This window comes from Diadema setosum, chromosome 17 (assembly GCF_964275005.1).
Source record: "Diadema setosum chromosome 17, eeDiaSeto1, whole genome shotgun sequence".
In the NCBI taxonomy this organism is placed as follows: domain Eukaryota; kingdom Metazoa; phylum Echinodermata; class Echinoidea; order Diadematoida; family Diadematidae; genus Diadema; species Diadema setosum.
In genome coordinates, this window is record NC_092701.1 from 13,866,869 (window position 1) to 13,892,182 (window position 25,314).

Below are 25,314 nucleotides of genomic sequence, written 5' to 3' on the forward strand. Positions count from 1 at the left end.
ACCTTGGACTGAACCACGTTTGGTAGGTCGTTAATGTATATGAGAAACAATAAAGGCCCCAGAACCGTTCCCTGTGGTACCCCTGATGTCACCGGAGATTCCTGGGATTCTGCTCCCTCCAGGAGAACGCTGATACTAGTAAGTTCTTTTATGTAGTATATAACATTCTCTCTTTGTACTTTCATGATCATAAATAATACACATTTAGCTATTGGACAACGAAGTTTATAATAGATAGGCCTATTCAATTAAAAGATAAACAAACAAGCAAAACACAGTTCATTATACACGTCGTATGAATAGGTGCTCACTTTGTAAGCATCAGAGTAAAATGTACTTCACCATCCTCACTGAACTCTCTCGAGTTCAGTGACTACGTACTTATCGCGATCGTCACTAGATCATGAATATGCATGAGCACGCGCCATGGAAACGCACTGTAAGCGATGCTTATGCTGTCAAGGAGCGGACAGTCGTAAATAGATAGCCACGGAAAGGTGGCTGGTCTTTCAGAAAAATATCGAATAATAAATGGAAAAATGACATCAAAGGAGGATACCAAGACATATCTGTCGAGGAGGGAGATCCCTCAACTCTTTGAGGTTAGTGTTCACTGTTGTTTGTAAGCGTTAGTATGTAGTTTATGCTTGTCTTACCAATACACAACAGAGAGAATCTATCAATTTTGTTGCATTTGTAGTCCCACGTATTGGCATGGGTATGGGCTTTGCTTGTGTACACTAACTACTAACGACTACTCTCTACTCTTAACTTTAGTACTATGCCCGCTCGCGCTGCGGCACATAGAAAAGAAGTCTAAATACCGTAATCTAATAGTTTGAGCTCATCGTCTTCTGTATAGCAACAGACAGGGCCCAAGACCATCCCACATAAAGCAATTACAAGGGCTGTGTATGATTAAATTTACTCCAGTAACTTTGAGTAAGTTAGTTAGTCACACTGGCTGTAGAACAGTAGAAGAGTGTAGGCAGTCCATCCACCAGTTTACAATAATACAAAATGATGCACATAGGACAGCGTGGATCAGTGACAGTGAGAATTGGATGCATGAGACCGAGTACTTGAGTTTAATTAACTTTAGAAGTTGTAACTGTTTAAACCCACTCGCTGCACCGCTGCATTACAACAACACAAGGCTTGAGCCATGCATTCACATTTTCCCGGATGCATGGCTCAGTGTGGATCAGTAAAGTCAATGTGTGACAATTGACCAATGCAATCAGATCGCAGAGATTCTAAACCCATTAAATTTAACTAGGCCTAGAGTCGGGGCACCAGTTAGCGGCACTCCTAGGAATATCTAACCATATCTTCAAAAGTAGAAGGGTATTTTTTTTTCTAAATTGTTTTATTTGAAGAGCAACTGAAGATCTTTCTTTTGATACCAGAATCATGAAATAACTCGGATGGTAGCCTTCATAATTCTAATTTGAACAGTCTGTGTCACACTGTTTCTAAAATAAGTATGACTTTCTAAAAACGTTAATATTTTGTTCTGTTGGTAGGCAACCACCATCATCCCTTGTTTGTATCTTTATACAAAATCTTACTATGAAAAGAGGCCTGGCATGGTAAGGATTCCTCGTGTAACTGTGTTAAATATTCTAAAATTAATTTCCTTTGTCAGTTTTGAGGATTGCAACAGTGACCAAAATGTCGGGGATGGGTCTGGTTTGCGGCACCCCTATGGGATTTACACACATAGCGCTACTTTACATGTCAAAATGGGTGGAAATTGATGAAATACATGCGATCTTGAAAAACTATGAAATCGTGAAGGATCGAGATAATGAATCCAAATAAAGTGTTCTAACAAGCTGAAAACTAGTTGGACCATCAGAAAATATTTGGTTTTTGCAAAATTTTAATGTTTGAAGAAACCAGGGGACATTTTCGTGTGGGGTGCTGCAAACTGGACCCCCCCCCCCCCCCACCGCAAACCGGGTCCTCTTGGTGGTTGCAAAGTTTCTACATAAAATTGATTATTATGACTAGGGTAATTGTCCGCCATGCAAAATTGTGATGCAGTGTCAAAGGCCTTTGGTACTTCTTCCAATAATAATAATAGTAGACATTTATAGAGCGCCTTTTCCACTGGATGCAAAGCGCTATGAAATGTCATCCCTGGTCACCATAGGAGATAAAATATATACAAAATACCAGGCAGTGACAGTATAAGTCCAGTGCATATACAGGGACATCAAAATAAATAAGTCTTGAAGTTTTGTTTGAAACGATCAAGTGTTGGTGATGATTTGAGAAGAGGAGGGAGCTTATTCCACAGCCTACATGTAGGAGCACAAGAAGAGAAAGCTGCATCTCCGGCTAGTTTTTTTTCGTGTGTGGTTGTGTAAAGGTAACGGATGATGAAAGACGAGTGCACCTAGAGTGAGAGTGTCGTACCAGACACTCCCCAATGTACTCTGGAGCTCTTTTGTTGACTACTTTGTAGACCAGTAGGAGAAGCTTGAAGGATATTCTTGCTTTGACTGGCAGCCAGTGGAGTTGACGTTTAAGAGGAGTGGCATGAGAACGTGAACGAACATGGTACACTAGTCTAGAGGCAGCATTCTGAACTCTCTTTAAGCGATCCGCATCAAGAAAAAAATTGTTTAATTTCTGTTGCCTGTTTTACCAGAATACATGTACTACAAAATACCCTTGAAAAGGCCTTAACCTGCCGCAAACTGGGTCCGCTACTCTATCTATGATAAATCAGCACTCTCTGGGCTTGTCTACAGCAATTACTAGATTGGGATTCTATCGCATTGTCGTATTACTATCAGGTAATGGTTGAAGGGCACACACACTACACTACACTACAAACTGCACTACTCACTAGATCTAAAGTCAACTCAAATAATTTACCAATGGAGTGACTGGGATGGGAATGACCTCAGGTCTCAGGCTCTGCACTGCCACTGCTGCTCTGCGGCCAACATCAATCAGAAATCTATTTTTTTTTTTTTTTTTTGGTACAAATTCACACTACAGTAGGGGGTTTAAATATAGTCTAGATTATACCTGTTGCCAATTTCATTCAAATTTGCTTTTAATTTAGTGATTGAAAATAAGCTATAAGTACAGCCTGTGATTTTTGTGCAATTTGGGTTTGCAGAATTCAAGATATCAACATGGATACAAAAGTATGTTAGCACCCATATTACATATGTATGCATGATGCTAGTAAAGTCTAGCTGCCCAAAGTACTACCCCTAGCAGGCCGGACCTAGGTCTAAAATTACTAGATTACGAGATGTGGGGCCTAGTACTCTATCATGATATAGTGTCTCAGTCTTGTTTAGAATCAAGAGTCTAACGAGGGAAGAAGTCACAATAATTTCTTAGGAAAATGTTAAATTCCTTGAATTAAACACAACTTTGGTCATAGCTACATCGAACTGCTACGCACATAATGCAGTATTGTACTCCTCATATGTAATTTACTACCTCTTTTTACTGGTGTTTTGCTGGAATAAATGCAGCTAGACCTAGAAGCTACTTCTGCATTTGAGATTTCAGGTCTATTTTCTATCTATAGCTAGTTGAATATTCTTTGTGTCTATGTAATATACTGTGCTGTAATGTTGTGTGGTGATAGTGTGGTGAAACTAGATCAGGAATGTGTAATATATTTGTTCTAACTGCAAAAAAACAAATAAACAAACAAACAAAAACAGAGCTCGCACATACAACTCCTTTGTGTGATGATGTGTTAGTATCCGGTAGTATTGAATCTGTATGTGTCAGGGATCCTGTTGAGTTTATCATAGGCTGCTGTAGTGGAGAAATATTTTGCAAGTTGTGATACGCCAGCATGACTGATGCGGCATTGGAGGATACACGGATTTTGCAGCTCATTTGCCAATTCTGGTATGTCCTCTCACATTTTTCAAATTTTCAGATTTGCAGTGTTTTATAATGTGCATTCCATTTTATTCATTTTCTCACACTCTATAGAGTTTGATGACAGGTTTGATGTATCACAAGCCAGAGAACCACATTGATTACATGCTGAACTGTCTGAACAAGGTGCACTCATCACCAGATGCCAGTGCTTCCATCAAGTGGAATTCATTTATTGAGGAGGTCAAGCGGACCAGCCCCCTGCCCCCAATACGACCAGATAGTGTAGAGAGACAGCCAACGTTCACAACAGGTAAATAGTCATTATCACTTGATACAGTGATGTGTATTCTTATAATTTCATTTGTCATTGCAGCCTGACTCAATGAGCTTCGTAATTGAGTTTATAGTTGATTGGCAAGTAATTCACCATAATCATATACAGGTAGGACTTATACATGTGTATGCACATGTTTGCATACACTAGATTCATGATAATGCCAAATAGATAGTGTGGACAGAGCCTTTTCTTTAGACTAGGTCAAAAAAATAAGTTTCTCATCGTGGACATCCAATTTTTTATTTTTTTTACCATTTACTATTTTTCGAAATGGCAATGAAAATATTTCAAATTTGTGTTTCTTTCTCTGCACTGCTGAACCAGATAGCTCATGATGTGTTTGAGTGTCGATCATAGTGGCACATACATGTAATTATCATATAATACCCCAAGGAGTGAATTCTCCAGTGCCAAAAGTTATCTACCTTTGTCTTTGTATGGGTTTACACATTTAGTCATTTCGTAAATTGTACTAGTAAATAGTAAGGATCTCCCGTGTTGGCTCTCTCAGAAATAATGAACAAGAAACATTTTACTTTCATTTTGAAGATTCTTGCAAAAAACAAAACAGTAGTAAAATATCAATTAGTGTGGACCTCCCTCATCACTTTGCTCCAAAAACCTAGTTAAGAAACTGCTTTTGTTTTTTACTTATCCTTATCACTATCAGGTGTGTATTTTTTTTTTTTTTATAGTAGTTGAAATGAGATTCTGCTCCCGTAAAACATACTCGAATCAAACCAAAGACAGTTGTACGTTTTAGTGTCTCTGCACTCTCTCTTTCCCCCTCTTTATTTCTCTCTCTCTCTCTCTCTTTCTCTCCATAACTTTCCTGCTTGTGTCAATGTTATATTTTATTCATAAATATCATGCTTTCTTCATTGTTACAGAACCCTCCTTAGCAGACCTGAAGCACCTTAGTCCCCTACCCCCAATCTCAGCAAGGCCAAATCTAGCCAATGTTCGGGTCATCCTTGTTATTGGTAAGTGCCATATTTAAGGGTCATTCCAACTGACAGAAGTGTTATATTGTAAACGCAGAAAGTTTTGCAAATTTTGCTTATTTTGCGCTCCTTTTTACTAGCGGAGATATTAAAACAAGCAAAAATATCTTCACAATCTTCTCTGCACATTTTGAATCGGTTGACAACTGCACAATGCGAATTGAGACCCAGCAAACATGTTTTGAGCCTCTAAGCATGAAAAATTAATCGCACAAAAATATTCAAGTTAACAGTATAATGAGCTTCTTTGTAGTAGTGAGCAGGTACCACTTTCTGCATTATGCACACTCATGTAGACATGTGCAGTCTACAGAATGGCTCCTTATGCACTTGATTTCTTTTGTTATTTCTTAAGTTATGCTTTGTTGCAAAATCATTGTCCTTAAAAAGGAAATTATGAAGATAGATATTTTTTTTATTATTATTATGGAGATGATAGTATTCAATGATTTTGTTTTAGCCTGATTGCAAACTTTTTTGCCTTTAAGTCATTCAGTTGACTGAACATGACAGTGTATTAATTTAGTGCTCATATGCATATATCAATATATCTCAAAGCAATTCTTGATACTGAATTCCGTATTGAGTCCTCCTGAATTTGACTTTCTTAAACTCTGACTTTCAGGTGGGACACAGATGAAGCTGAAGAAAAAAAAAAATTAAGCTGTTTAAAGTAACATTTCTTACAAAAGGATTAAAACCGTAACATCTCGCCCCAAAGTAAAAAGAATAGGATTTGTCATCAATATGCACAAGAACCTGTAAATGTTTGATATGATGAATTTGCATCTGTTAATTCCATAACAAAGATGTCTACAAATGCCAGGTAGTTACATAGGTCAGCTGAGACACTCTCTGACAATTCTCGGTATTGACGAATTCATGCAGAGTTTCTGATAGGCTCATCAAAACAAAAGCAGTGTCTGTCACTTTTAGGGACAGTTCTCGGTCAAAAGCAGTCAAATTTAGCTTGTCATCTAGATGTAGTCTTTCACATTCATTATTGCCGATTACATGACCCAGGTGGACCTGGCAGTGGCAAGTCTGCCCAGTGCACCAAAATTGCTGAGCGCTACAGTGGCTATATCCACCTCTCACTTGGCACATCACTTCGCAGGAAGGTGGCTAAATTCCTAGAGGAAGATGCCTGGAAGAGTGTGGCTGATTTGATGAAGATTGGAGGACTGTTGAAGGATGTAAGGAAACACCTACCCCTTCTACAAATTCCTTGTTCATTCAAATCCTAATTGTTTTGCACTCATCATTCTGAAATGTTTGGTACAAACAGTGAGCAATATCAGTATTGTCACTTGGAATTGTAACACTACATATACTGATATGTGATAAATTGAACCTTGCTGTTGGTTGTTTTGTGCTCATTTGGTACAAGTATACTCTCTCAGTCAAAGTTTAAGGGATGGTAAATGAACTTACGCTTTGTGTTGAAACCTTTTTACATCAACACTGAGTCTAATTTAGATATGTGACTTTTAATGATAGAGCAGATAATGAGAAACCAAGTACAAATATGATTTTATTATCATACCCATGCAGTAATACTATGTGAATAAAGGGTTCAAAATCATGCTTATACAGCAGGAAAAGAAGTAAAAAACATGACATCACTCTTTATTCCTGATGCTTTGTTAATGATAGAAAGATGTGTGTCATATACCAGCAGTAAAATTGTGTGGCATTGTCAGCCTGCTTTCATTCATTCAGTCATTCATTTTTCCTGTCTCCAACAGAACTTGTAAATACATTTTTATTTCCACATAAAATATTATGTCAATATTACAAATTTTGATAAATGAAATTTACGGATATACAAATGATAGGGGAAAAAAGAAAAAGCACAAAGAACATTCTGAGGTTTAGAAAATGCAGGAGATTGGGAGGAATGCTGAAGAAGCAATGGACATAACACCATGTATAAAACTTGTGTGTCTGTAGGTTTTCTTATATACCAGTTATCCCATATCTTTTCAGCAACAAATTAAAGTAGCTGGTACAGTGATCCTTTATCAGGAACAAGCTTCAACCTTGTGAAAAGTGCTGATTTCACAGAGGGAAGAAGCAATATCCATGTGTAGTTTTTGAAATGTGATTGTTAAGAGAACTTGTTTTGAATGAAAAAGGAAAGGAAAAAAAAAGACTACCTCGGGTCTGAAGCAAAATTTTCCATGGTACCCATTGCAAGTCAGTGAATCATTTTGCCGTACTTTCAATGCCCCCAAAAGTGTCATGATTACTGTGTTACAGTGACATCCCTTGTGTAGTCTTCTGCATCATTTTGTTAATGTACAAAAACTTAACTTAGGAGACCTCCTTTACTATGCAAACTTGTACCAGACCAGGAGGACAAAAATGAGGGTGCTTCCAACTGTTTTCATCCCAGTACAAAAAGGACTTGACTCAGGTTATGTGAACATAGCTACAGTATGTACAAATGTAGCTAAGATTTGTAACGACTGCAGGCGACCCACATTACAACAAAGTCCTCGGGCTTAGCAGTTTTCTTTTGTTACGTCAGAATTGCATCATAGTCAAAGAAATAAGATATAAAGATAATGATTTTGAGACCTGAATTTTTACTTTGTTGTAATGAAATTTCGATATGACCATGTTTATTGTAACGGTAGAGCACTGTATTCATATTTTTCAAAACCACCTACAGTATAATCACAGTATAGAAAACCATTGGGTTTTCTATACCAAGTATAGAAGTACGGTACTGTACTGTAGTATTAAAAAAAAAGGGGGGGGGGGGGAGTGTTTCCCATACTACAGGCAGTGTTTGGTCATGGCTAGCTGCCAGTGTACCAAATTATTCTATTTATTATTTTTTTTAATGATTTAATTTATGTCATAATTTCTATGACTTTGAGCAGAATGACACAGATTGGTTATGATGCATTTTATAAATGAACTTTGTGGCATTCTTTTATTTTCACCTTTTGCTTACAGGATAATGTGTTTGACATCTTACAACACAAGATTGAAAAGAAGCTTAAGAAGTACCCCACCACACTTGGCTTCATCATTGAAGGATTCCCGCGAACTATGTCTCAGGCAAAGCTGTTTGAGGATAAGGTGCATATCCGATTTTATTTCTGATCACATATTATCATCAAACCTATATGTGTCAAAAACTCATGTAACAACAAATTATTACATCTACTGAAGGGATATATAGCCAGTTGAGTTTCAAATATTGCTTCTCATTGCTCCTACTATTTTAGCTGTTCGTGAAAAAAAAAAAATGTGCTGTGTGATGTGCATCTGATATTTTACAGCAACATATAAATATTTGAATTTTTTTTTACTCATTTATTCATCAGAGCCAAGGCTCAAGTGGCATGTTACGTTTGCTTATCTCCCAGCATTTGTTGTACATTCAGCATATTTTCAAATGAATAATTCTTGCGTCAAGTTGTTTTTATTACAACTGACTGAAAAATTGTCCTTCATCAATTTAATGTACACCAATATTCAGTGTTTCAGTTTAAATAGCCATGCTAAAAAGTCATGCTCTAGCAGGACTTATTTGCATTGGTGAATGGCAATTTGTTAGTCAGTTTTCAATTTGGTATCTTGTTTTAATTGTACTGGCAGATTTTTGCTAACCTTGATAGGAGTCATCAATGGGGTTTTAGATCTCAAATCTTCAGAAAGGCACTGCAGTCTTCAGGGCACCTAGGGGGCAAGGCTCCATATTAAATGCCACAAGGAACTAGTTTTTAGAATTCTTTGAAGTTTTAGATTCAGGACTGCTGGATACCTTCCTTACAGCATCTACATCATTTTGATGGGTAATGAATATAAAGTGTGTATGGGGGGTCCCAGGATTGTCCTGTTTGGTTCCTAAGAGGGGCCCAAATTCTTGTACAGAGTTGAAGTAGATTAGAAAATGTCTGTAGTCTTTTCTTGATCTTCTAGAAAATGGAAAAGGGAAAGAATAAAAACAAACAGTTATTTTTCTATAATTGTCTGTGCACATGATGTTGTTATGCATGTACATAGATGATTGAATGATTGCAGATGAGTTTCAAGGATTAAAAGGGCGAGTAATATTGATGTTATTTTTATGGGAACCTAGTTTGGTGCTCCAGACTTGGTCTTAGCCTTGGACTGTGAGGAGGTCAGACTGAAGTACAGGTTGGAGAAGAGGAAGGAGACCAGTGGACGGGATGATGACCAGAATGATGAGGCTGTCAGCAAACGTCTTGAGTCATTCCGAGAGCAGACCTTGCCAGTTGTCACTCACTACAATGCACGCGAAGGTTTGCTGAGGAGGGTAGGTATTAAATCTTGCTAACACTTTGATGTCATATGGTCAGGCTTCATAGCCTTCCTGGGCAGGCATTAATGTCTTTGCATCAATACATCCTCAAAGCACAAGAAATAGTTTAGGTGTATGTCTACCATCTTTTTAAAGCTTCTGTTTTTTCTAAGATGAGCATGTATACATTTCTTGCAAATTGATATCCTGTGTATTTGTCCGTCAGTATGCCTTTCTGGATGATAACTAGTACATTTGATTGTTGTAATCTGCAGATAAATGCTGACCGAGATGAGGATGAGGTGTTCTATGACATTGCAAACCTGATTGACAGCCTCTTCTTCTCTCCCAAAACACCAGCCCCACCAGGTGAGTTCCACTCCATTTTATTTTGACACAGGTTTTCATAGAGAGACACTTCAGTTGCCTTTTCATGTGACTTGAAAAAAGAAGAAGAGATAAAACAAAAGAAATACATCTTGCATTGTTCACACATACAATCTGTATTTTTTTGTGTACCCACACAAAATGATAGATTACATGTTAATTCTTCATCTTTGTGTTGCACTTAGTACTGTCTGTAGTTTTCATACAAAGAAACTTGCATAGTTGCTCTCCTCTTGTGTCATGTACTCTGTGTGTGTTACTCCAATTACTCCACATATGATTGTAGTTGTATGACAGTCTGAAATAGTTCATGCACTTATGCCAAAAGCTATGAATATATGAGTTCATGATTTAGCAGGACATTATACAATATATACATCTTACATAATGAGTAGGAATTGTAATTGGATTCTATCAGGGGTTAGCTGTAATAAGGATCTTCAAAGATATGTTGTTTGGCTAGTTTATTGATATATTGATATATAGCAACAAGACACAGAGTAATTGGCAAAGATACTTATCGTTGGATATGTTTGTTCATCTTTCAAGGCACAGCTGGAAAAGTGAGCCCACTTCCCCCAATAAAGAGTAAGAAGGAGGGTGAGAAGAGTGAAGAACAGTTGCAGACTGAGGTGAGAGTGCAGAGCATTGTAGATTAAGCAAATTGTTTAAACAAAAGACTGCTGCCTTCATTGGAATTTAATCACTGACTTCAGGACCTAAAGTATTATGATTGAACTTTAACTGTAGTTGAAAGCAGACAGATAGATTTTTAGCTCACCTGACCCAAAGGTTCGAGTGAGCTATTGCAGTCACTCTTTGTCTGTCGTCTGTTGTGCGTCATGCCTAAACTTTTTTTTTTTTTGAAAACCCCATGGCAGATTTTCACCAAACTTGGCTAATAGCATCCCCAGGGCGGATCCCCAGGGCAGATCCAGGGATGCAGGGATGCCCTGTGGGGGGCCCTGTGGAGGATCCAAATTGGGGCCTAAATTTCACATTTTCATTTTCTTGAAAAAGCATGGTCAAATCATCACCGAACTTGGCAGGTATTATCACTAGGGCAAAAGAAAATACATATGTTTGTACAAATGGGCACCATTCCCCACCTAATCTTCTTCTCTGGAACCAGAAGCTAAGTTAGTGCTACGAGTAAGTAGATTAGTGACTGCAGTTTTAAGTCTGTTCTTGGCAGTTCTGGGGTGGGCTAGGGAAGAGGGCTTCAAGTCGGAGCCCAATTTTCACATTTACATCGTTTTCTAAAAAAAGTACCGTTGTATGGTTGTTTTTTAACCAAACTTGACAGGTGTTATTGCTAGAGTGTGAAAAATATATCTGTAAATGGGCTTAATTACTCACTTGGGAGCGGTGGGATGAGGAAGACAAAGCCCCCAAATTATTAAGGAATCTTTGCAAATAATCTCCTTTAGAACCAGAAGTGATAAACTAAGTTAGTGCTATAATTACACCCTGCAAGTTTGATGAAAATGCATTAATCTTTTCTCAAGTTACCTAGGGCACAAACAGACAGACATATAGACATACAGAACCAAAAACATAACCTCCGCCAGTCGTAGGTTTTACCTACAGCTGTACTGGCAGAGGTAATAAATCTTGTTTACAACCAGAAATACTCTTGAGTACATACATTAGTGAATATACTTTTAAGGTTATTAATGGTAGATCCAGGGGTAGGATGGGATCGAATTGGGGGCCATTTTTTACATTCTTATTCTTTTTTAGATACATTGTCACATTTTCTAAATATAGTTTACTTGGCAAGTATTTTTGCCAGTGTGACAGAATATGTAAATGGACACCATGCCCCCTGGATGCCCTCTGAGCTGTCACCAGCTCCCCAAGTTTGCTGTGTCTTCAGGTAATAGTATGCAAGAATACGTGGAAGGTGAACTTGCAAAACTCGTGTAAACGCAAAATCCTCAGGTCTCTTTTTCAAAGTAGAATTGATATTCATTTCATTTCATTTATTTCATTCTCATCTATTATATTATTCTTGCAGACACTTTTTGTATGTTTCATGGCTTTCGTAGAATTTTTATTTAGATCTTCAATTGATAAAAAGAATCCCTGGCACTAGTAGTGTTAACTTGTAGTAGTGTTAACTCTATATCTCTTGTTTTGTTTTGTTTTTTGATTTTGAGTATTTTGTGTTTGGTTCCCAAAGGCTGAAAAGGAGGCACTGGTGGATGAAGCAGTTGCGCTTTTGAACAGTGGTGTCACCGTAGACAGTAAGTTGAACAGATTTCTATTTTAAAACAAAAAATATATTTTTGTAAGACTCAAAAAGAACTACATGAAGCACCAACCAAGTACTGAATATTCACTGTCGATATTAATGGTTGCTATGCTCAGCCTTCTTGGTCCTAAGACAACCAAGTGCTAATCATTTCAAGTGTTGTGAATAGAAAAGTCTTCCTCTCCATTATATTATATGTAACCTGCTGTCAAGAATGGTATAAGTCAATTAATAGTTTTCTAATGTCATATTTCATATTTTACCCTCTCTAAATTTGTATTGGTATTTATGCAATTCTTATGCAAGTACAAGATTGGCATCAAGAAAAGTTCTTTGTTGAAAAATATTCCAGCTTGGAAGGAAATAAGACTGTACTCATTTGACTCATGTCAAGTGTTCAGGAGAGCAAAAAATCATGGCAGCCAAAGCACTATGTCAAGTGGGATAGACTTTCCTTAGACATGCCGTGGTGGCTTCATTTTTGGGGTAAGACAGCTAGGATTTGAACAGGACATCCCTTAACTGATTATCTGACCATTAATCCAAAAAGTCATTTTCACCAAAATTTGATATACAAGTTCTTGTCACCCCAGCGACGATATATATATATATATATATATATATATATATATATATATATATATACACAAACACATGCATATATACCTAAACACATGATCTTCCCTCAGTACAGATATATATATATATATATATATATATATATATATATATATATATATATATATATATATATATATATATATATATATATATATATATATACACACACAAACACATGCATATATACCTAAACACATGATCTTCCCTCAGTACAGATATGCATGTAGTTGATATCAAATGTTTTGTACTGTCCATATGTACACATATTTTATAGCAAGGGGAATTTGCCACAGCTTATCTGTTGAAACTCACACTGTGACAAATGCAGATGGAAATGTTTACACGTACATATATTCTTTCAATGGTTGACAATTTCCAGCTGTATGGATTGAATTTTTATAGTCTTAAATGAATAATATTGATATGATGTGTTGTATATAAACATTTGTTTCAGTGGTGGTGGAACCTCCAGTTGAGAAGGTTGACTCAAATATCCCTGCAGGCAAAGATGAAGGTGAGAGCTGTGATCTGTAAATATTATTCTTACATCATGCACTGAAAATATCTCTGAGAAAAGATGGTCAGATGATTCATTTTCTGATGATGTATGGAGATAGACACAACTGACTCAATCATAGATGTAATTTTTAATGTGCTTAGTAGAGAAGTATTTGTACAGTGTAGAGTGTCAAGCTTACATATATATCTGGTGCAAAGATTTGAAACTTCAGGAGTTTCTCAAATAAATAAACCTCAGTGGGATTGATTTATAAATGGAGCACTTGCTATTAATACCGCTGAAGTACTTTCATATCAGCATATTGTCCCCAATCACATTCAGATTGCATATATGATATTCTAAAAACAAGATCTTCCTTCTATATTAATCTCAATCTCAGATGTTATATCAGTCTATCCTTTGTGTGCAAAGGAAAGAGAGAGAGTAAGGAAAGGAATTAGGTTATGAAAAAAATATAATACAATATGTCATAATGTAATCTCCCATTGAAATTCATAGCAATGTGGGATAAACCCTTTTTTGAACTTTGGTATTATCTTGTCTTCCAAATGGTTGTCCTGACATTGAATTTGTAATTTTTTCTGTCAGAATCTTGTGAGGGAATCTGCAGTCTTATCAACATCATCAGTTGTGTTGCAACTGATTGACAAATTGCCCTCAATCAACGTAAATACGCACTGAATCAGCATTTTAGTAGAAGCTATGATAAAAAATCATGGACATACACATTCGGACTGGATTTGAACTAACAGCCTGCTGATCACCGGACAGGCATCTTATCAACTAGACCATCATAGTCTTCCACAAAAATGCACACACATGATTGTTGGATTTGTACGGGGTTTGGAAATTACAAAGCAGTGCTGCAGATTGTCTGCAGATTGTCTGCAATTTGTCACGTTGATGAATTACATCCCTATTAATTTGTTCATTTTCTTTGCAGTTGTTGAAGACCCAATAGTTCCTGTCTCGGACCCAATCACGCAAGATACTACAGGTAATTTTAACAGACCATTTACCACATACCAGCAAGCACTGCCTTTTAACCCCTTTACCGGGACAACCTCTGTCGAAAGTCACTGAATTTGTGTTTAGGTACGCAGGTCCATCATGGTATACTCTTAAAGGGATGGTATAGTATTGGTGGCAATGCGGATTGGGCTTTTAACTTTTTGCGAGATACCAAGAGAAATGACTTATGAAATAATACAGAGCATACCATTATCAGAGGAATGCAAAGTTTGTTTGATGAAAATCTGTTTTCAAGTAGCTGAAATATCCAAAACAAAGTAAAACAAAGCGATTGTAATTAAAGGTATTAGGATCGCTCTGTTTTAGAGATCTCAGCTATTTCAAAACCAATTTTCATCAAACAAACATTGGATTCCTTGTGGAATACATGCACTTTCATATTTCATAAGAGGTTTCTCATTATCTCACTGAAAATGTTAGAAACCTTAAAGGCATTTTTACCATTTGCAGATGAAACAAAACCACAGTTTTAGTGCTTCAAAATATTTATAGAATGTGTAGTGATTTAGAGATAGAAACAACCAATGTAAAAATTTGAATCAGTATAGTCAATGTTAAGTATTGTTGAATAAACAAAATGTGAACAATAGGTATAATAACATTGTTTCTAGACTAAACTGTCTACAGTCATGGTTTATTGAGAAAAATAGAGATATCTCCTTATATTTTAGGTTTTAGTGTGACATTTTTTTATGGTAGGATGTCTTGTGATACAACTGACTTACACATATGCATCAAATGTGATATCTAGAACATTTTTAAAATCACTGCTCCTAATGGTAAAGAGTACCTTTAAAGTAGACATTCAAAGAGATCATTAAATTCTGCAATTTAGGCATCAGTAGAAAGCTCAGAAGACATAGAAGGCAATGGAATTTTGTTACCTCGCTTTCGCGTTGCTAGAAAGAAGTAAACGCTCACGAAAAACTGCGGTTTTCTGGAGCCTGATAAGGGCCAATTCGTCAGGAAAGATGCCCGCTTCGCCTGACGTCACGCACTGGATTTGCGGACTCTGCCCGGTGAATGTGTGTACAATGTCAACGGCGGTACAACCTGATTCTTTTGCATTTTATTTCCTTATGTAAAAGTCGAATTGAACGAAATATAACTTTTTATGGTATAATAGTAATGAAGAAACATTTCTCTCTCCATTTTTTGTAATTCTTACAGATATTTTCGTCAATATTCAGGAATTCAAGCTACTTAGGTAATCTTATTTTTCTTACGTTTGTAATGTTAGCACGTTCAAGTTTCGCTGGTCATATGAAGCGTTTAATTGGAAATCATGAGGATGTCCGTGACAGGATTGATAATCTAAGACATGGTGATGTTGACAATAACAAGCAGACTTACGAAAAATGGCGAAATATCAAAATAGGAGAGATTTTAAAACGAGGATCGAGATAACAACTTGTGCAGCCCAGTCTCGTAGCTCGCGATTGCTCGCATGCAGTATGTGCTTGTATTAATCCGCGGTGAAGTGGCTCTACTGCTCCGATCCGCATTGGTAGCCGCTCGCCGCACCACCATCCTCACTGCCTGCGTGCCTGGCCTGTTACGTGATTTAGCCAAGTCATGGAAGTACTTTCATTGGCGTAGGAACATAGACGTAAACTACTCGTAATTGCCATGCTTTGCACAACCACGTGTGTTTGTTTACGTTCGCGCCCGATACTGTAATACTGTACGACTATACGAGATTCTGACCAGGGAGGTGGGAAGAGAAGGAGTGGAATCTTCGACATCGACAAGGTTCGGTGTTTTCGCGAGTAATTACATCACTGCTTCACCAGTGTGCACACGCTCGTGAAACTTCCGTAAATGACATCTGCTATGATAGCTATCACGCCATTGCGTCTGACTAGTTGCTGACCTCAAACCGGTCAGACCAAGGAGGTACAATACTACGTAGGCGAGCAAGGTCTAATAGCAGGGCGGACATAAGCACTTCCCGATTGCTCGGGCAAAGGAAAATCAAAGTCGTACAAGTGTTCTGAACAAGGAGAAAAATGCTTGCCCGAATCGGGCAGGCAAATAATTTTGAAGCCACCTTCTTTCTCCACATTTTCCCTTCAACAAACCCATGAAATCATGCACACGCAAGCCCAAAACATTACTGTTTAGCGATGTCACGATTTCAACAACTGTCGAACACTGACTTACTTGAAGAAGCCCGGGTATTGCATTACGATGCCACATCAACGCCCATCGATATCGAACAAAGTTTATTCCAATACGATGTATTAGCCTATTTTGGCAGTAGAAAATAGCGACAGCAGAAGAAAAAAAAACTGCCATTTTCTGCTCGCCGTTAGCTGCCTATATACATGAGTCTGGTAGTCACTGGTTGTGCGTGCTCCATGTGGATACCGAGCACAGTGCGCGATTCAAGATAAAAATAACACAAATCAATAACGCGCGGTCAAAAGTGAACACCAAGTTTACCAAGAAACAATAAAAATTCCACGACGGCAAGGTGCCCGACTTGGGGATGGGGGGGGGGGGGGGGGGTAGAGGAGAGAGACCATTTGACAAAAACAGAAACCGCGCGTACTGGCACATTCTTCTTGGCGGTCATGAACAGTCTGGGGCCTCGAGGAATGAACAGGGAAAATGTTTGAGAAGTCGAAGACCCAGCGGGTTGATTACAAACGTAATGATTCTTTATTTGTCTCATTTCATTTGCCTAAAATAATACTATCTCTCTCCCTCTCTCTCTCTCTCTCTCTATTTCCTTTTCTATTTCTTGTAAGAATTGTTTGTACTTACCGATAAAGAAAAATGAAATGAATAAACAGTGTTAAACTTGAAATGCCTTATTTTCCTGCTTTAAAATACTTCTCCATTTTGTACATTATTTCTATTCTGAGTTATGAAAAAAAGAGAAAACATGTTACTGATTGTTACTCTAAAAGTTGTTTATTCCGAAGGTTCGCTAATCTAAAAATTAAGAAATAAGAAATTTAATCTGGGAACAAATTCAATTCGTTTTCAGATTAACAAGCCTTTTCCCGATTTTCACATTACCCAAACTTCAGAATAATGCTACAAGTGTTTGGATTAACAAACCCTGTTATATTATATAATTTCGGATAAACGAACTTTCACAGTAACGTGCAAATATATATATTTTTTTTAGTCGGACATAAGGAAATGTTCAGAAAACGTGCATAGACGGGTGGTAAAAAAAGGAGAAAAAATAGGTTTGAATTTTAGTTTAGCATCGCGTCTCTTTGCGTGGTGCTCGTTATTCCGAAAAAGAATAAGATTCACTATCCTGATGGTAGTTATTTCGAATCACGCATATTGCATGTGCGGATGTTTGTTAATCCGACAAATTTAATTATGGTTTGTTATCTATTATCCGAATGAAACAAGCTACCTCGAGAGTCGATATTCTGAAGGTTTGCTAATTCGACAATGAAAACAGAAAAAAAAATGTTAATCTGAACGTAAGATTAGCTTTGATTTTCTGACGGTTCGTTAAATGATAATAATAAAGAGGTTTTGTAACTCCTTTTTTAGATTCATGTCCGGATAAACGGAGCTATGGAATCACAAACATTCTTGCATTTTTTTTTTTTTTTTTTTTTTGGGGGGGGGGGGACGAATCATATTTCATTGTTACACTTGCGATGATCCACATTCATTAGACAGGGCTCGACACTAACTGTGGCCCGGTGGCCCAGGGCCACCAAAAAACGCACGTCGGGCCGATAATATTTCAGAAATGAAGATTTTGGTGGCCCGATCGGGCCACCAAAAAAGTCGGATGTTTGCTTTTACTGTTAGAAATGAACAGCGGTTACAATCGGCTCCGTAAGATGCTAAAATAATTGGAGTGAATATCGGTAAGATTCAGCTCCTTACGATGCAAAAATTAATGTAAGATATTTGATTTTGCGTTCGGAAATGAATAAGGATAACATTCGGCTCAGGAAGATGCTAAAGTAAATGTCGAATGATCCCTTGTAACGTTCGGAAATTAATAACAATGATATTCAACTCCGTACGATGATTAGATAAATGTCGGATGTTTGTTTTTACTTTCGAAAGTAAATAGCAAAAACATTCGGCTCCAGAAGATGCCAAAATAAATGTCAGATGATTGCTTTTACGTTTGGAAGTGAATAGCAGCAACATTCTGCTCCATATGATGCTAAAATAAATGTCGGATATTTGCTATAACATTTCGAAATGAATAACAGTAACATTCAGCTGCGTTTGATGGTAAAGTAAATGTCTGATGTCTGCCTTGGCGTAAAAAAAAATGAAAAACAGTATAACATACGGCTCAGTACGATTTAGAGTCTCGACGATCAGTATGTACGATGAATGACGGCGGCGGTTTAGACAAAAAAAAAATGTGGAAAAAGAAGTACTTCCTCACGACTCATTCTTCCACCTGTGTAAGTAGCAATTCGCTTCGTAGAACAGTATACGAAATACACAGATTACGTGTGGCGAGCATTACTCGTACAGTATTGAGTTTATGTACGTTCATCCATTATTATTACAAACAAAAACATGTATAGAGAGCAAGTGATCAGCTGCAGGGAGTCTTGCGTGGAACGTCGAGGGGGCATGGAGCTGGCGCACATGTTCGAAGTATGTACAATTAGTACATGTTCCCATACACACACGTGTTTACGCACAGCTCTCACTACTAAGCTCTCACTACTAGACCGAGGAAGAAATCAGAGCACGAACACTAATATATTCACACACACGCAAACACACACAACGCAGTGCGAACCACACACCAGCACAGTGCATGAACAGCCGATGCAGACCAGCTGAGAGCGAGACGTACCATCCAGCTTGCTGTGACCGGATCTACTTTTTGAAGGCACGGAACCGAAATGCGGACAAAAGCGTCTGAAAGAAATCTCTTTTATGCGCCGCTAGATTTCACAAATTTCATACTTTATGAGGATGAAATGTAAGGAAAAACTGTGAACTACAAGGAGACATGCAAGAAATCTGCTAATAAACTAAATAATTGGACTTGCTAGGCTCCTAAACACAACACTCAAAACAATTCACGGTAGTAGTCTATGGAGCGAACGTGTACTTTCAGAGTACCAATCCAGTGCGTGACGTCATCTGGAAGGGGTATCGGTAGACCGTTCATCGGGGCATTTCGGGTTCACTTTTTCGTCCGATTTCAATAATTAATAAAAAATAGTTGGGATTGTTCTTTTCTCTCGATATTTTGTGTACACTTAGGACAGATGTTCAAATTCAATATTCTCTTATCAAATTTGTGTTTCGTGCTCTTTGAATTTCTACTTTAAGTTAGGTCTCAACAAAAACTATAAGTTGGTTTTGCTCATCTTTTTTCCCCTTGTATTGCCATATCCTAGTAAACATTCACATCTAATTGAATAAGAATGAATCTCACAGTATGCATTTTTCTTTTAATGACCCCTCCATGAAGATGATGCAGAGCCTATGGACAAGAAGGTCATATTTGTTGTGGGTAAGTGAAGATTTATAATAACATTAAATACTAGAACCTCTGTGATATCAGAAAGTGGATGTTTAAAACTGTCAACAGCCATCATTTAATTTCTTTTGGACAAGACATTAGTGAAAGCAAGAGAATATTAAGTAGAGGGGTGAAGGTTGAGATGTGAATTTTCTTCACTTTCTCTCCCTCTAACAAATGAAATTTGTAAGATGCACACATTCCAGTATCATGCTGCTGTGGACATATATATTGGTTATTTGCAGGTCCACTTTGTTTCACTGTGGCATTCATGTAGCTTTAACATGTATTTCAAAGATACCAGCCTTGTACTGCCTGCAAAAAATGTGCGTGTGTGTGATGATGATGTGTATTTTATTGAATATCTTTCTCTTAATCAGGTGGTCCAGGCTGTGGGAAGGGCACACAGTGTGAGAGGATTGTGTCCAGGTTTGGACTGACCCATCTCTCTACTGGTGACCTCTTGAGGGCAGAGGTAAAATCAGGGTCAGAGCGAGGCAAGAATCTGACTGAAATCATGGAAAAGGGGCAGCTTGTTCCCATGGTAAGGTTCTTTCACATTAGCTTACCTATCAAAGTGCTTCAGGACTAGGATGTCAGTCTTGCTGGTAGTCAACTCTGTGTGTTTCCACCCATTTTCTGCGTGTTCTAGTTTGCAGCTGTGAATCTTATGATGTACATACTAGTTTTCTTTTGAAATGAGGTGACCATAACAGAGTAAAACATTAGAATTATATGGTTCTTCACTAAATGTGCTGGCATATTAAGTTCTTGAATAGTCCATCTGTCTGTCTGACTGAATTTGTATTGATATTTGTTCAAATGTCAGCACCCTTACTGCAAGGATGTTGTTAGAACAGGTCTATTCACAGCTCTGGTTTTGTGTGTGTGTGTGTGTGTGTGTGTTATGGATGACGGGGGATCTGAGAGAGCTCTCACTTCAGTGTAGTTTTAGATTCTGAATTCTGAAATGTGCTACACGTGTAAAAGATCAGAGAAGCCTGATGCAGTATGATAAACTTGTTATATCAACGTACAGTTTGACACAATGGGACAAGTCACTGATAAGAGATCAGCTGTCTAAAGTACATTTATTCACATATTTAGTGTGTTGTATCGATAGTAAATGACAAAGCACATGAGAGACTAGATTCTTTGCCAAACATTACCAAGGCAATGTTTAAGTTTTCTACCTGTTAGGAACTAGGGATGAACTTTGATGAATCAGATCGATGTTCTATTTGTTGTGTTTCAGGATGTGGTACTCACATTGCTCAAGGAGAAAATGTGTGAGAATGCAAATGGATTCTTGATCGATGGCTACCCAAGAGAGCTCAGCCAAGGAAAGGAATTTGAGGAGACGGTAAAAAAGATTTTTTGTATGATAGAACATTGGTTCATATTTCTTATTGTGGTATTGATAAGGTCTGTTGCTAGTGATTGGGTCTTGCTCTCCATACCTCGCCATCAATTAACAGATAATGTTCAGGATGAGGTATGATTTTTTTTCAGTTTTTCTGCCCTTTGTACGAATTAAATTTGTAAGATCGCAACAGCTGATCTACATTTTTTGACAAATATGTCGGGAAACAAGGAACCAGTGGGAACCAAACCTGTCATCTATTGCTTTCTGGGCAGTGACAATACCACCAGGCTATCCCTGGTTGCTGGTAGTGACATGATGAACTTGTAACAAATACCCAAGCTCTGAAATTCCAACATTGTTATTTGATTAATCTCTATTTATTACAATTAATTTCCTGACATCTGTACCTGTTGCCGAACACAGTAAGAGTTAAAAAATAATGTAATCACAAAATTGATTTTGTTGACTTGCTTTAAATCTTAGCATTCATATGATGCAGTACATATATTTCAGTAGCAAGTTGGATATTGTTTAGCAATGCAACTGCAGAACTGTTTGTCTGCAAACAAAATTGTTTGACTGTAAACAGATCTGTCTGCCTGTAAACAAAACTGCTGTCCTTAAACCAAAACTCTTCTGATCGTTGTTGCATGAATGTTATTTGTAGCCTCCTTTTTAGAATTGTATGAAATGTTCATGTACCCACAGATTGCTGAGTGTACATTTGCACTGTACTTTGAAGTGTCTGATGAAGTGATGACTGAGAGATTACTAAACCGTGCTAAGACCAGCGGGCGTGTTGATGATAATGAGGAGACCATCAAGAAGAGGCTTGCAACATTCCATGAAGCCACCAAACCTGTCATTGAATACTATGCTGAAAAGAACAAGCTGAAGAAGGTGAGACAGTGTTCGATAGGGAGAGTCAAAGTGTAAATAGAATAGTAGATGGCTGGATAGATAGAACGGTTTAAGAAAAAGAACAAAAATCAAAGCACAAAAAGTAAACAGTGCCTCATTATCTTTTCATTCTCCTGTTAGTCAAATTGCTCTTGTATAGGGAAATGCGCCGAATAAGGCGTGAAGGGTTAGCAATTTATAGTGTGTCTTTTGATTGCTGAATATAATATCTTTGTATTGAACAAGCTGTCGATGACTGAACTGTTGTATCACATGAATATACTGTATAAGCTGTCATTTTAGCATACAGATATTTTCACGCGTGAGGTCACTTACTTTTTTGTGAGATATTGTTTTTGCAAATTGACACCAAGACTATTGTATGTGCACTATTACTCTACTGCATAGTGACATTTTCGTGTGTTAAATTTGCAGTCCAACAGTGATTTGCAAAATTTGCAAAAATTAAACCCTTATGAAAATAACAGCTCTCACAATATATACAGTAGATAATAAGCTGCTGTTAATTGTTTATCATTGTATGCTAGTCAAGTACTCACTGTAAACCTACGGTAGTACAATAACTGTTGATCATCTATGTCAAAATGCTGAAAGACAAGAAAATGAAAATTGTGGTCAGTGTTGGGTTGTCAATGTAACAATAAAACCACCTGCTCACCAAGTGCATTAAATAGCACTACTGTGTACATTTAGAACCTCTGTGATGTCCAAATATTGAAAAAAATGTCTAATATTATGTGGTAATTATCCACCAACTAGTCTTTATTGGTCTTCAGAATTGGGTCAAAGCCTTCAGGCAAATGGGCTTCAGTAGACTTGTTAGCTTGTGATGAAAGAACATTCCACAAGTATTCATCAAAAAGTTTGTATGAGTAATTATCATTCAAATTATGGAGATCTACTGCCAGATCAGTTGCTTCAAACATATGGTAATTTCATATTTATTCAGCACATTGTTACATAAGGTACCTTTGAGCAGCTGCTTAATCTGTAAGAAAGTTCACAGCCATGTATTTTTGGAAAATACTTCCAGTATCTTTTATTAATTCTGACGTGTGTTCACTTCAATAGATCCCAGCTGAATCCACACCTGATGAAGTGTTTGAGGCTGTGAAGGCAGTCTTTGATGAATGTGGCTTCAAGGCTGTTGAGGGACAGCAGAGAACGGAAGGAGATGGGGAAGAGGCAAACACAGCAGCTCCAGAGGCAAGCCAGGAGACTGCTCCTGCAGCAGATGCAGTGGCAGAGGAAGCACCAGCTCCACAGGAAGCAACCAATGAAGGAGGAACAGACCCAGATGTGCCAAAAGCTGAGGGGGTCCTTGAAGAGCAAGCACCGACTACAACAGGGGATGCTGTAGATGCTGATAACCCAGCAGAAGATACCAGTGCAGCACAGCCAGCCACTGCTCCAGACGATGTAGCACAAACAACAGAGGCGACATCAGATGCTCCTACTAATGCAGGAGGTGGATCATCTGAAGCACCAGCTGCTGAGAATGCACCAACTGCTGAGGGTGCACCTGCTACTGAGGGTGCACCTGAGACAGAACAGACAACGGCAGAGGAGGGTGCTGCTACTGCACAGGAGGTTGCTCCTGATGGAGAACAAGCAGTGCAAGAAGCTGTGGCAAATGCTGAATAGGTCATAATTGAGATCTTTCTGTAAGTGGGCATCCAGTACTACTTTCTGTTTATGCATATGTTGTTGTATCAGAAGTCCTGATGGCAGGAGTAATACTGAGATCTGATATTGCTGGAAAGAGGACAGTGATCTCTATTTATTCAGATACTTCTTTTAACCCGTTGAGGACGGTTTGATTTTGCTACAACACGCATTTCCTATAGCAGGGCTCCACACTAACTTTTTCCTTTGGTGGCCCGATGGGGCCACCAAAATCATCAATTTCAAATTTTTGGTGGCCCAAAACCCCCCCCCCCCAAAAAAAAAAAAAAAAAAAACATTAAAAGTCCCATTTTTTTTTTTTTTGTAATGAGTCAAATATTCAAGTTTTATCATAGTAAGAGTTGAAAGCTGGACATATCTACTCATAAATAAACCTCAACAAACTTGCAACACTCACTCTCAGGCACTCATTCAGTCCTTTTCATCCATCCTTCAAACAAATTTGACTGCTGAATGGTGAAGACTAAGTATAAATATTCATTGACATGCAAATGGGTTGCAACATCTAAACATATATAAATGACATCAGATTACATGCAAATAATTAAGAAGCTAGAAAAACATATTTCTATTTCTCAAAACACAAAAGACAAAGTTACTTTTATGTCCTTTTGAAGGTTTCAAAACTGACAATATGAACATCTGATAGCCACTTGAGTTATTTCAGGAAGGCAGTGTACTTCCTAAAGTCAAACTAAACACACTCACTGCATGCATTTATGCATTTCCGGCGCAAAAAGTTGCAAATTTATTGACATGCTTTACAAAAAATTTTGGTGGCCCGAGGCGGGCCACCAAATTTGCCCTTTTTAAAAATTTAGTGGTCTGACTTTCATTTTTGGTGGCCCCGGGCTACCAGGCCACCGGGCCTACTTTGTTCAAGAGTGGTTTGTTTACTAAGATTTTAATGTAGATAAACAAAACAAGAAGAAAAATGAAAGGAAAGCCTCAACAAACAAAATTGATCTTGACTCTAATGTACCTGACAGCTAGAGTCAGGGCTTTAATTATTGACCTACTATGACATTAGTCTGTTCCATTTTTCTATGTTTTTATTTGTACAGATGAATGCTGTCCTAGATTGAACACCTCTGAGACATTCCCAGCAAATGTTACCAAGCATTCGGTGTCCTTAAATGGAGTTCAGAGCAGCAAGCTTCTCCTTTTCTGTCCTTTTTCAGCTCATTCCTGTCAATTTTTTAAACAATTATTTATCACATCACTCTTCTGTACAGTGGTTCACCTTGATGTTTTTGTTGCATCGTAAACTTATGTTAATACTTGTGTCAATGCAATCAAGAATAAAAAGTGAGACAATGAAAAGTGTATGTCCATGTGCTGTAAATAGCATTCGTTAAACTTGACACTGTCCGTCAAGGAAGAAATACTAACAAATAGTTTTATCTTTAAGAGATGAAGAGTTGAAGAGTTGGGGATAATAGATGAGTGAGAGAATGTGGGGAAAAAAATGTAATGGATACAAGTGTCGGTAGAAACAGATACACAGCAAAGCTGTGGATAATGACCTAAGTGTTCATTT

At 37.7% G+C, this 25,314-nt stretch overlaps 1 protein-coding gene across 1 annotated transcript; it reads left to right on the top strand.

Moving 5' to 3' along the window:
• The first annotated feature begins 461 nt into the window (after positions 1-461).
• LOC140240395 (adenylate kinase isoenzyme 5-like) lies at positions 462-25,102 on the top strand. Its single transcript, XM_072320165.1, has 17 exons — positions 462-602; positions 3,982-4,180; positions 5,098-5,190; positions 6,235-6,407; positions 8,179-8,304; positions 9,311-9,508; positions 9,769-9,862; positions 10,430-10,512; positions 12,066-12,129; positions 13,213-13,272; positions 14,222-14,275; positions 19,751-19,792; positions 20,182-20,345; positions 21,057-21,164; positions 21,876-22,067; positions 23,160-23,752; positions 24,839-25,102. Exons 1-16 carry the CDS (start codon positions 540-542, stop codon positions 23,730-23,732), a joined length of 2,286 nt encoding a protein of 761 aa, XP_072176266.1. The 5' UTR covers positions 462-539; the 3' UTR covers positions 23,733-23,752; positions 24,839-25,102.
• Positions 25,103-25,314: the final 212 nt, after the last annotated feature.